At 50.8% G+C, this 13,218-nt stretch overlaps 1 protein-coding gene across 4 annotated transcripts; it reads right to left on the bottom strand.

Annotated features, from left to right (window-relative positions):
• Nucleotides 1–823: 823 nt before the first annotated feature.
• LOC138999733 (kallikrein-7-like) lies at nt 824–6,598 on the bottom strand. Of its 4 annotated transcripts, none has more exons than XM_070401951.1 (6): nt 6,538–6,598; nt 5,964–6,093; nt 5,346–5,499; nt 4,856–5,106; nt 3,889–4,025; nt 824–1,052 (listed from the first exon to the last, which is right to left on the bottom strand). In XM_070401951.1, exons 2-6 carry the CDS (start codon nt 6,082–6,084, stop codon nt 903–905), a joined length of 813 nt encoding a protein of 270 aa, XP_070258052.1. In that variant the 5' UTR covers nt 6,085–6,093; nt 6,538–6,598; the 3' UTR covers nt 824–902. The 4 variants fall into 4 exon arrangements, with proteins under 4 accessions (XP_070258052.1, XP_070258051.1, XP_070258049.1 ...); XM_070401950.1 differs by having other exon boundaries at nt 6,520–6,590; XM_070401948.1 differs by lacking the exon at nt 6,538–6,598 and adding an exon at nt 6,411–6,487.
• Nucleotides 6,599–13,218: the final 6,620 nt, after the last annotated feature.

The following is a 13,218-nucleotide window of genomic DNA, read 5'->3' as shown; positions in this document are numbered from 1 at the left end:
TGGAATGCTACACGGCCGTAAAAAAAAAAAATGTGAGGTCAATTTTATCTTTTGCAACAGCATGGATGGGCCCGGATGCTCTGTGAAATAAGCCAATCAGAGAAAGACAAAGACCATGTGATCTCACTTATCTTGGAATCTAATGAACAAAATAAACTGATGAGCAGACTAGAAACAGAGGCATGGAAGAGACTGACAGCTGTCAGAGGGGAGGGGAGTTGGACTGGATGAAAAAAGTTGAAGGTCTTAACAAAAAATACGTATATACATAACACATAGACGTAGCCGTGTGGAGATAGCCAGAGGGGAAGGGGGTTGGGGGTAGGTGGAGGTGGGCAGGGGTGGGGAATAGGATGGAAAGAGACTTTGCTTGGAGCCATGGGCTCACAACGCAGTGTGCAGATGATGTTTTATTGAGTTGTATACTTGAAACCTGTAGGGCAGCGGTTCTCAACCTGTGGGTTGCGACCCCTTTGGGGGTCGAACGACCCTTTCACAGGGGTCGCCTAAGACCATCAGCAAACACATATATAATTACATATTGTTTTTGTGATGAATCACTATGCTTTAATGATGTTCAATTTGTCACAATGAAAAGACATCCTGCATATCAGATCTTTACATGACTGTTCATAACAGTAGCAACATTACAGTGATGAAGTAGCCACGAAAATAATTTTATGGTTGGGGGTCACCACCACATGAGGAACTGTATTAAAGGGTCGCGGCGTCAGGAAGGTTGAGAACCACCGCTATATGGTTTCGTGAACCAATGTCACCCCCAATAAATTCTTTTTTTAAAGAAAAATGCTAAAGTCCAATATGATTTTATATCATTGATGCTTTATTTCTCTGAGTTTCCTGTTCAGGGCATAGGAAGCGAGAGATGGGCGTATGATCGATTAGGAATATCTTCTCAGGGTGTCCTCTATCCATTGGGTGTATCTGCATATTGCAGTGAAGACAACCGGGTTCAGGGATGGAGTTGAAGGTCCCCGGGACACTAGGCCTCGCAGGGCGCCGTTGCACACCAGTGGTCCCCCTGAGTCCCCCTGGATGGGAGAGAGAGAGATGATTAGTTTTGGCTTCAGAGCAACCAGCACCGAGGTCTCCTACACCTCATGGTGATGGGGTCTTGGTCCTGTCAGACCACAGTCTTTCGCCCTGACCAATGGGAGGAGACCCATTGTCTCTGTGGACCAATGGGAGAGCAGGAATGAAGGTGGTCACGCAGAGGACTAGCCAGGTTTTCTGAAGACATTGACTTGAGCCCCAGCCAAGGGGACCAATCACAGGCAGGGGGCGGGGCTTCCCAGAAGAAAGAGCTTCATCTATTTCCCATCCTCAAAGACTCTTTGCCAAGCCAGTGGGAGAGGGGGCATTGTCTCCAGGGAACCTATACACTCCCTTACCCAGGAGTGGGGGGAAGGGTAGTCCTGGAAACCAGGGGCAGGGACAGTGATCTAACTCACAGGGTCCAGTGCAAAATGAAAATGCCGACCCCCATATTCAAATGAATGAATTTCAAGGCAGCAAAGGGAGTGAGTGCGTTAGGGCAGGCGTGGGGCGTGGGATTGTCCCGGGTGTGGGGCGGGGCTCTGTGTCCCAGAACATCTTGCACATTCATGAATCAGGCCTCACTGTGGGGCAAAGGGGAACGCCCTTACTGTTCTTTAGGACACACAGTCCTGTACCATCACCAGTGCGTGCGCGCGCGCGTGTGCGTGCATGTGTGTGTGTGTGTGTGTGTGTGTGTGTGTGTGTGTCTCCAATCCTCATCCAAGAATATGTTTGTACTGATTTTAGAGAGAGATGAAGGAAGAGAGAGAACCATGGATATGAGAGGGAAAACATCGATTGTTTGCCTCCCATGAGTGCTCTGACTGGGGATGGATGGAACCCACAACCTTTTGGTGAGCAGAAAAAAATGCTTGGATCAGCTGAGGCACCCAGCCAGGGCCACGCCCCTCTTTTAGCACACTCCATCCCCCTGCTGCTGAAAGCTGAGAGTGCAGATGTGAGCAAAGAGATTGGGGATGGGGAGAGAAACAAAGAGAGGTAGAGGCCGAAACCGGTTTGGCTCAGTGGATAGAGCGTCGGCCTGCGGACTGAAAGGTCCCAGGTTCGATTCCGGTCAAGGGCATGTACCTGGGTTTCAGGCACATCCCCAGTAGGAGGTGTGCAGGAGGCAGCTGATCGATGTTTCTAACTCTCTATCTCTCTCCCTTCCTCTCTGTAAAAAATCAATAAAATATATTTTTTTAAAAACAACAAAACAAACAAACAAAAAAAACAAAGAGAGGTAGAGACAAGCATAGAGGGAAGAAAGGGAAGAAGGAGGGGGACAGAGACGCAGAAATGTTGTGGATGCAAAAAGAGGCAGATATGGAGAAAATAAGAGTGACAGGCAGAACACCAAGAGAGGGAGAGGAGAGAGAGAGAGAGGGAGAGAGAAAATGAAATGAGGTGTAAAGAGAGATGAGGGGAGGTGATTCTCAGAGGCAGAGAGGAGGATACAGAGATGGGGAAGGGGGGACAAAGAGGAGGGAGGCTCCTTTTCCTGGAACCAGGACGAGGTATAAAGATAACAGTCAAGCCCTGACCAGTTTGGCTCAGTGGATAGAGCATTGGCCTGTGGACTGAAGGGTCCTGGGTTCGATTCCGGTCAAGGGCATGTACCTTGGTTGTGGGCACATCCCCAGTAGGGGGCGTGCAGGAGGCAGCTGATGGATGTTTCTCTCTCATCAATGTTTCTAACTCTCTATCCCTCTCCCTTCCTCTCTGTAAAAAATCAATAAAATATATATGTTTAAAAAATATAACAATCAAGCTATTCACTTGGGGGGGGGCAACTCAGGGTCTGCAATGAGTATTTTAATGCAATCCCTTAAATATTAAAATGCGCATGAAAAATCCATGACAAACAGGTTATCCCAACTTCAGACAAACACAGGGTTCCTGCCTTGCTGTGCTGGACCAGATAAGAGCCAGAAGCGATGGGAAAACCCAGTCAAAACAGATTGCTTTCTGCTGAAATTTCTGATATTCTGTTGATCATGGATTTTGTTTAATAGATTCTACTTTTAACCATTTCATTAGAATATAATTTATGTCGGTCACTGAGCGCGTGGTGTCCCCTGAAAGTTTGTGTCTGTAGCCGGTGCCTCACTCCCCATGTTTTTTTTACTCCAGTTCCTCCCCTTGGACTGTGTGCCCACCCCCAGCTCCCAGGGGCTCCCACGCTGACCCGGACAGAGGACTGAGTAGAGAGGGTCAGAAAAGTGGGGTATGCCCGGCCAGGTGTGGCTCAGCAGTTGAGCATAGCAGTTGAGGTCACCAGTTCGATTCCCGGTCAGGGCACATGCCCAGGTTGCAGGCTCAGTCCCAGGGTGGGGCATGCAGGAGGCAGGCAATCCATGATTCTCTCTCATCACTTGATGTTTCTCTCTCTCTCTCCCTCTCCCTTCCTCTCTGAAATCAAGAAAAATATATATATATTTTAAACATATTTATATTTTATTGATTTTTTTACAGAGAGGGAGGGAGAGAGATAGAGAGTTAGAAACATCGATGAGAGAGAAACATCGACCAGCTGCCTCCTGCACACCTCCTACTGGGGATGTGCCTGCAACCCAGGTACATGCCCTTGACCGGAATCGAACCTGGGACCTTTCAGTCCGCAGGCCGACGTTCTATCCACTAAGCCAGACCGGTCAGAGCAGAAAAATATATTTTTTTTAAAAAAGAAGAAGAAATGTGGGGTGTGTGGGGGTGCGAGGGGGAACCCAGCACCAGGGTCAGCCTGTGGTGGGGATTCTGGGTGGTGGGGGAGACGGGCCCTGTGCTGAGAGGGAGCAGGACCAGGGCAGGGGCGGGGCTGACTCTCACCACGTAGGCGTTGGTGTTGCTGGTGTGGGTGCCACCGCAGACCATGTAATGCCTCTTCAGGTACAGGAAGTGCCTCCGGCAGTCCTCCAGGCGGATGATGGTGACGTTTGTGCACATGAGCTCCGATGGATAGGTCTCTGGAAGAGGAGAGGGGACAGTCGGAGGCCTGGTCTGCAAGCCCACACCTGCTAACGGGACCCTGAGAGAGGGGGATCGGAGGGGCTCAATGCCAGGGCCGTGAAAAGGACCCAGTCCTCTGACTCGAGGTCCGAGGGAGGAAGGGCCTTGCGTCTGGAACTCCTGGGTCTGAAGAAGAAGAGGAAGAGGGGTCGACGGTCCTGGCTTTGAGGGAGGGAGGAGGGTGCTGGGTGTCAGGGCCCTTGGTCTGAGGAATGAAGGTGGCTGGGGGTCTGGGCTCTTGTATGTCAGATGGAGGAGGCAGCCGGGGGGCCTGGAGATTTGGGTCTGCAGGCGGAGGCCCCTGGGGCCAGTACTCCCATGTCTGAGGGAGGACGGGCTAGAACCTGGACACGCCTAGGCCTCTGGAGACCCAGCTGCAGGACAAAAGTCTGTGGTCTGAGTGAGAAGGTCACTAAGATCCTGGATTCCTGCGGGGATGGGGTGGAAGCCTGGGCGGGTGTGTGTGTGTGTGTGTGTGTGTGTGTGTGTGTGTGTGTCATGGCTTCCGGATTGAGGGGAGGAGGCGCCAGAAGCCTGGGCTCCTGGATCTGAGGGAGGAGAGAGCCAGGACGTGGGGGCTCCGGTTCTGAGAAGGAGGGGGCTTGGGGCCTGCTGGACTGTGTCTCAGGTAGGCGGGGGGGCTGGATTCCAGGTTCCTGGACATGACTCAGGACAGGGTTGGGGGTCTAGACGCCTTGGTCTCTGGGAGGAGGGACAAGAGGCCTCCTGTGTCTGAGGGAAGAGAACGCTGGAGCCAGGGCTGCGGGGGCCCCCGGGGTCGTCTCACCAAAAGGGCTGCCGGTGGTGCTGCCCCAGCCGGACACCAAGCACGTGGTCCCAGGGCTCGTGCATTTGGAAGAAATGGCGAGTGTCCTCACGGTGGAGGACAGCGTGGCCGGGCGGCTCAGCTTCACAAGCATGATGTCATGCACCTTCTTGGCGCCGTCAAACTGGGGGTAGACGAAGGACTCTGTAGCCCTGATCACCTGGGCGTTGGGGTCACTCAACACATCGCTGCCCATCTGCACGTTGTAGGCACTGCGACCACAGAGAGACACGCGGTGACTGGGGGGGCGGGGGCAGCCCTAGGAAGACAGGGACCCACAGAGAGAGGTAGAGAGGGACCCAATGTAAAAGGAGGTCAGAGACCCAGAGTGTGGTGGTGGGGGGGGGGGGGGGGGCAGGGGCCCAGGAAGAAGGGGAGACACAGACCGAGAGAGAAGCAGGGACAGAGATGCAGGAGGAGAGACGCGATCCCCGGGCTCCCGGGCACCTACAGTTGTCGGCAGTGGCCCACGGTGAGCACCCACTGCGCGTGGATCAGCACCCCTGTGCACTGCGTGTCCCTGCCGCGCATCAGGGCCACCTGCCAGGGGTGGGAGCCTCTTGAGCACGGCGCTCCATTAACAATCCTTTCCCCGTTGCCGTGGGCTGGATGGAGACAAGGAGGAAGCGTGGGTAGCAGGCCTCAGGGGAAGGCTGAGGCCACAGCAAAGATGCCCAGAGACAGTGATGGAGAGAGACAGACAGAGAGGCGTGGAGAAGGGCAGAGGCGGACACGGAGCCCAGGGCAGAGACAGCTATAGACGGAGATGGAGAGAGACGGAGGGAGGCTGCTCAGAAGCCCAGGGCAGCAGCTGGTCTGGAGGCAGCCCCAGCTTCTGATGAGAGAGACACTGAGGGCAAGAAGCAGCCTGGAGGGCACCCAGAGCCCAGGAGTCAGGAGGGAGCAGGAAGAAAGGGGCCACAGCCCAGGGACCGTGTCTCCATAGGAGGAGGCTGCTGCAGGGGAGGGTCCTGACTCAGGGGCTCCTTGGAGAGAGGGGGCCTGGAGAGGGGAGGTGGGGGACTGTGAGGCCTAGGGGCAGGGGCAGGACTCCCAGGCTGGTCCTCACCTTCTTGTCCAGCAGATCCCAGGGCGAAGGACAGCAGTAGGAGCAGCAGGGGCTGGAGCAGGGGACCTGCCATGTGTCCTCTCTGAGCCTCTGTGGCTGCCACGCAGAGAAAGGGTCTCATCTGCTGGGGCTGGAAAGACGGAGTTCAGGAAGCAGGATGGGGAGCACCCACTGCTCATGGGTCAGCACCCCTGGTCCTTAACCCCTTCCCTCCTCAGACCCAGGCTTCCCAGTCTGTGCCCACGTCCTCCCTCAGACCAGGAGCGCAGTGCAAAAAAAAACATCTCTTTCCTCACACTCAGAGGCCCAGGCCCCACACACCCTTGCACTCGGAACCCCGGCGGTTCTGGCTTTCCATCCCTCCACATCCATAACTCAGCATCTCAAATTCCTTTTAGGCAGAAAGATTTAAAAAAAAATAATAGTTCCTGACCTCCAGCCCCTCACCTCTCTGTGATGACCAGGACTTCCGGCTTCTACGCCTCTCTCTGTAGGAGCAGGAGTCAGCTGCCCACCCAGGCTCACCTGCCCCGCCCCACCGGAGACTCCTCCTCACCTGCAGACTCCTCCTCACCTGCAGCTGGGCTCAGGCTGTGGTGGGAGCCGAGCCAACCGTGTCCACTTTTGTGCAGGCTGGCTCTTTTATAACACACCAGTCCCCTGTCCCCTCCCCCACCCTGCCCCAACCCTCAGGGTCCTAGTGCGCAGGTGCACTCACCTCAGAGACACCCTACCCGCATCTGTTCTTATCTAAAACGCCTCAAGCAGCTAAAGCAACAGGCCCACACTCTACCTCCACCTGCCCTACTGCAGCCACACTCTACCGCCACCGTGACTGCTCGGCCCGCATTCTACCTCTACCCGCACCACTTGGCCCGAATTCTACACCCGTCCTCACCAACCAGGACAGGTGAAGGCAAGTCCAGGGTTGGCCCAGCACCTTCTAGCTCCACCATTCCTAGTGGCAGCTACCAGGTGCTGACCCTGAGGGGCAGGAGCCGGAATCAAGGACCTGCACAGCTCAGAATTGGAATTCACCCTGGGGTCACCTCTGTGGTCAATTTTCTTGCCCCCAACCCCCCTCTCAGGGGTGGCCTGGACCCTACACTCTCACTCTAAGCAGACGGTGGGAAGTTTTCCAGGCTGAATCCTAGACGTGACTTTGAGTCTGAACCAAAAAAAACAACCCTTACATAAGGGTATGAATTAAAAAGGGAAGGTTTTCCCCAACTTCACTCAGGAAATGCTTGCTGTTATCTCTTACTCTTCTGTCTCATATTTCACATAGATTTCTACACGTACTATGTATTTGTAACAAACAATGACCGTAGTAAGTATTCTCTCATGTTAAATCTTATGTACTCAATCAAATATCTTGAACATTTTCCTCTGACTATATTTGCATTATTTCTTCTTTACTGATGCTGTTGTGTAATACTTCACACTATGGCACCATTAGGATTCATGTGATTTATTTCACATTGACGTACATTTGAGTAGTTGTCCTTATAATACAATTTCTCGGCACAATCATCTTTGCTCGTTGCATTCATTCAAGAAGGACCCAGTGAGCATTGACGCTGAGCCAGAAACTATTCTGGCCCTTGTGGACCCAGCATCCACAAAAGAGAAAAACTGTTTCCCACAGAGGGTCTTGTTCCAATGGGTGGAACAAGTAGAAAAATAAGAACTTAAGCCCTAGCCAGTTTGGCTCAGTGGATAGAGCGTTGGCCTGCAGACTGAAGGATCCCAGGTTTGATTCTGGTCAAGGACACATGCCTGGGTTGCGGGACATGCTGGAGGCAGCCAATCAGTGATTCTCTCATCATTGATGTTTCTATCTCTCTATCCCTCTCCCTTCCTCTCTGAAATCAATAAAAATATATTTTTTTTAAAAAAAAAGAAAAATAAGAACTTAAAGTAAGTAGCTTGTCAGGTGGCAGTACGTGCTGTGGAGGACAGCAAGAGAAGAGGAGGAGGGATAGGGAGTGATTGGGTCTCTCCCCCTGAAGCTACAGTGTTGGGTGAGACCATTAGAAGACTCCATGTGAAGAGGGATCTGAACAAGATCTTGAAGGATGTGGTGGATCCATCATGTAGCTACTTGGGAGCAGGGAATGAGTCCCTAACAGAGTGAACACACAGGTGAGATGGCCTGAGGCACCCCAGGATGCCCTAGGGCAGTGTTCGGCAAACTCATTAGTCAACAGAGCCAAATATCAACAGTACAACGATTGAAATTTCTTTTGAGAGCCAAATTTTTTAAACTTAAACTATATAGGTAGGTACATTGTTATTAACTTAATTAGGGTACTCCCAAGGCTTAGGAAGAGCCACACTCAAGGGGCCAAAGAGCCGCATGTGGCTCCCGAGCCGCAGTTTGCCGACCATGGCCCTAGGGGGAAGCTGTTTTGACTGGAGTGGAATGAGCCAAAGGGAGAAGGGCAGGCAATGGGGTCAGCGACAACACGGGACTCAGACCACACAAGGACTGAGGACCAAGGGAGGAGGTTGGTTTCACTTTGAGCGAGATGGGAACCATTGTCGGATTGTTACCAGACACCCAACTTCTTCGAATAGTGGAATTGACACCCCCCACCCCCACTTCTAAATCAGTCCCCAAAATATGACTCATTCACCACCTGAGCCCAGTCCTGACCTTTAACCCAATTCTACCCCTGGCCCATAATTGGTCTCATAATAGATATTGTTGTTGCCTACCCAAACATTCACTCCTTCTGCCATTGATTTAGTTGGGGTAGCCTGTTGTCCTCCTGTGACCACAAATGAGCTTTTTAAAAAATATTTTTTTTTATTGATTTTTTTTACAGAGAGGAAGGGAGAAGGAGAAGGATAGAGAGTTAGAAACATCGATGAGAGAGAAACATCAATTCAGTTGCTTCCTGCACACTCCCTACTGGGGATGTGCCCGCAACCACGGTACATGCCCTTGACTGGAATCGAACCTGGGACCCTTCAGTCTGCAGGCCGACGCTCTATCCACTGAGCCACACCGGTCAGGGCCACAAATGGGCTTTACTGCACCAAGCATGGGAGCCCATGTCTGCGGTCCAGGGATTGTTTAGAAATGGCCGTGTGGTGCAGTTCTGGCCAAAGAAGAGTGAAGGGAAGACCACAGGGTTACTTCTGGAAGCAGCTCTCTTCTTTCCAAAGCGAGACAGGAGAAGAGTTCTCCTTCTCTCTGTTAGACAGTGTCCCTCATGGGTGTAAATTCTGGAAGTGAGGCGGCCCTCCTGGAACCATGGAGAGAAGTGGCCATTAGACAAAGCCATAGCCCTGTAGATGGACAAACAGAGAGATAGGGTCTTTGATGAGTTGTTGAGCTGGTGAATTAACCCTCCATGGAGCCCCTTCATCTCCTATCATGTTCAGGTTTCCCTCTGGTTTGGAGGTTTTTTTAACAATATTTTTTTATTGATTTCAGAGAGGAGGGAGAGGTAGAGAAAATAGAAACAATGAGAGAGAATCATTGATCGGCTGCCTCCTGCACGCCCCCCCCACTGGGGATCGAGCCCACAACCCAGGCATGTGCCCTGACTGGGAATCCAACTGTGACCTCCTGGTTCATAGGTCGATGTTCAACCACGGAGCCACACTGGGCGAGCTGGTATGGAGGGATTTTTGTTGTTGTTGTTGTTGTTCCTACAACCAAACTCTTTCTTACTTGGGGCTCCATGTTTACTCAAAGCCTCAGGTAAGATGCCAAATCCAATCCCAAACTATGAATGTAACTTTAATTCAAATTAGAATCCCTATGTGGAATCTAAATTAAGCAACAAAGCCAACCCTACCTCCAGTGGTAGCTCTTCCTCCAGCCCTTTTCCTACAACCTCTTTCAGACCCAATCATGTATACACTTAGAAAATACATATAGAGACCAGCTATACACGAGGCTGGGCTAGGTGCTGAGGATATAGTGGTGCTCAATCCTGGACACACAGAATTCCTTCCTTCAAGGAACTAACAGACTCACCTGCCCACCCAGACTAAGTGTAAAAGGAAACAATTACATCACTGATATGCACATGTAAATGTGTAACTTTAATGTGTGCTCTGAAGTAACTGTGCAAAGGATTGTGAAAGCAACTTCTGGGGGGAGGTAGGCAGGGGGGTTGAACCAGGAAGTAACATAGAGTGAGTGTGGGTAGAACAATAAGCATAAACTAGAAAAAAAATGTAAAGAATTTGCAGGGCATCATGTAGGGAAAAGAGCAGGTGCAAAGGTCTGAGATGGAAGGCGAGTAAGGACGGAGCTCAAAGAACAGAGGTCAACGGACCCAGAGAATGAAGGACCTTTAGGTCGTGGCGAGTTGGACTTTATGTTGTGGGCGATGATGAACAGGTAGGACTTTGTTCAGAGGAGTCACGTATAACATTGGTCTTTTCAAAGTGTCAATCTGGCTGCTCTGTGAAGGAAGGTAAGAAGTGGGTGTGGAGTCAGAAAGGGATCATTGCCATTTTACAAATGAGAGATGATGGTGACCAAGATAAGGCCATTGGGGAGATGGAGATGGTAATAAGGAGATGAGTTCAAGATGCATTCAGGAGGGAAAGTCAACAGGCCACTGCAATGTTTTGAACGGAAGTTGCGGTGAGGAAGATGGCGATGATAGGGCTTCAAAGTCTCTTGCTTGGTGGACACGGTGCCATTCAATGAGAAGACATGGCCAGATCTGATCAAGAGCTCATGGGAGGGTGAAAAACAGCGCAGTCCCTGGTTTCAACCATAATCCCAAGTGTAGTCTTGACTTAGAAACAACTCTCAACTCCAATTTTTATACAAGCCAGGGTCTTAACCTGCAACTTCACTGGTACTCAATCCTAACCCTCAGTATTTCTTTATCCTTGACCGAGTCCAATTTATACCACAACATGGCACCTACTTCCTGACCGAGCTCCTGACTCCAAGTGTCAACTCAAGCTCCAGCTCTCACATCAAGCAACTTTTTAAAAAATATATATTTTATTGATTTTTTTTACAGAGGGGAAGGGAGAGGGATAGAGAGTCAGAAACATCAATGAGAGAGAAACATCGATTCAGCTGCCTCCTGCACACCCCCCACTGGGGATGTACCCGCAACCAAGGTACATGCCCCTGGCCGGAATCGAACCTGGAACCCCCCCAGTCCGCAGGCCGACGCTCCATCCACTGAGCCAAACCGGTCAGGGCTCACATCAAGCAACTTGATCATGACTCTTGACTTGAACCCTGAACCCCTGAACATAAGTCAAGCTCAACCTTGACCCAAACACTAGGTGTCACCATTGTGTCAATTCCAAACCTGATCCCAGGCACAACTCGGACCTTAGTGGGCATTCCTCACATTCCAGGAAGTCCACTTGGACATCCTTCTAGTACAGCGGTTCTCAACCTGTGGGTCTCGACCCCTTTGGGGGTCGAATGGCCCTTTCACAGGGGTCGCCTAAGACCATCGGAAAACACATATATAATGACATATTGTTTTTGTGATGAATCACTATGCTTTCATTATGTTCAATTTGTAACAGTGAAATTGGGGGTCACCACAACATGAGGAACTGTATGAAAGGGTCGCGGCATTAGGAAGGTGGAGAACCACTGTTCTAGTAGAATCATCTCCCATTTACATTTGACACCAATCCTAACTCTCTGACCCAAATTCCAGACCTAGTCTCATGGCGAACCCAATTCCTAACTGACATCTCAACATCACTTTTATGCCCAACTCTTACCCCCCAACCGTTCATCACCTCTATACGCTACCTTCACAAAACTCTAACACGAAGTCTACAAACGAACAACATCCTAACGTGGGTCCTATACTGACTAAATAAAGCCAAGCTCAGTTCCCAGACCTACCTCTGAAGACCTTCCTAGCCTCTTAGGTGAACCAATCCCTTCTGTGCTTCAGCCAGTTTGAATGGGGCTCTGACAAGAAGAACTTGATCCCCAGTAAGGGGGCATGTAGGAGGCAGCCAATCAATGATTCCCTCTCATCATTGACATTTCTATCTCTCTCTCCCTCTCCCTTTCTCTCTGAAATCAATATATATATATATATATATATATATATATATATATATATATATATATATAAAAGAATGCCATTGCCGAAACCGGTTTGGCTCAGTGGATAGAGCATCGGCCTGCGGACTGAAAGGTCCCAGGTTCGATTCCGGTCAAGGGCATGTACCTGGGTTGCGGGCACATCCCCAGTGGGAGATGTGCAGGAGGCAGCTGATCGATGTTTCTCTCTCATCAATGTTTCTAACTCTCTATCTCTCTCCCTTCCTCTCTGTAAAAAATCAATAAAATATATTTAAAAAAAAAAAAAAGAATGCCATTGAAGAGGGCCTGGGACTGAGGCAGGCCTGACCTAAGACGGTCTGGAATGTGAGAGTCAGACAGGCAGAGACCTGAATCCTGGCTCTGGGGCTCCCTCGTGAATCACACCGCCTCTCTGAGGAGAACCCCAATATCTTCACTGTGAAGCTAGGTGAGGGGCTACCTGGTCTCCAAAGTCCCAGAAAGAGTGCGTTGATGAATAGCCCGGACTTTTTCCCAAAATGAGGAGGAGCTGGGTTCTTGACTATGGTCCTGGGATGGGAACCACCTAGGCCTGGACTCCTGGGTCTGAGGGGACAGGGGTCTGGGAGGCCTGGCTTCTATCTGTTTTTACAGGAGCAGGTGTCTTAACCGTCTTTGTGCTGGGAATCCATTGCTGCCGAATTCTACAAGAAGGAGAAGAGCGGGGAACGTAGGCGACCCAAACCTTTTCAAGAGCGAGAGAAGACGAGGAGAAACGTGAACAAGAATGGCACTACCCGGTAAGACAAACTTAGTAACTAAAAGTAATTACCCGGGGTGTTTGGATCGTTGAAAATTTCCCAACTGAGTGGGTGATAGCGGGAAGCCACAGCCCCAGCCCTGTATGGTCGGTTAACTTGACCTCGAGGGAACCCTGTCCATTGTTCTTGGGCGTCGGGAGTAATCATGTGTTTTCTCTGTCAGGTGATTGCTCACTTCTCCACACCTGCAGGAGCAAATACCCGGATACTGGGGGGGAAATGGCCCCGACATTCCTCCTTGTTATCTTTTATCTGAAATACGCTGGTAAACGATTGATGCGAGAGGTTAACTAGCCTGCTTCGCCTGTAGAAGAAACACGTATCCCTCCAGGTTCCTTTCTACCCAATCCTACAGGTTTTCCCACTTTATTTTTTGGGGGGGAGGGGAGGGGAGGGCGGGAGGGAG

This window comes from Myotis yumanensis, unplaced genomic scaffold (assembly GCF_028538775.1).
Source record: "Myotis yumanensis isolate MYYU_CA2020_CCGP unplaced genomic scaffold, mMyoYum1.0.hap1 SCAF_23, whole genome shotgun sequence".
In the NCBI taxonomy this organism is placed as follows: domain Eukaryota; kingdom Metazoa; phylum Chordata; class Mammalia; order Chiroptera; family Vespertilionidae; genus Myotis; species Myotis yumanensis.
Note: the sequence above shows the minus strand (reverse complement) of the source record. Positions and strands in the feature narration are given on the sequence as shown.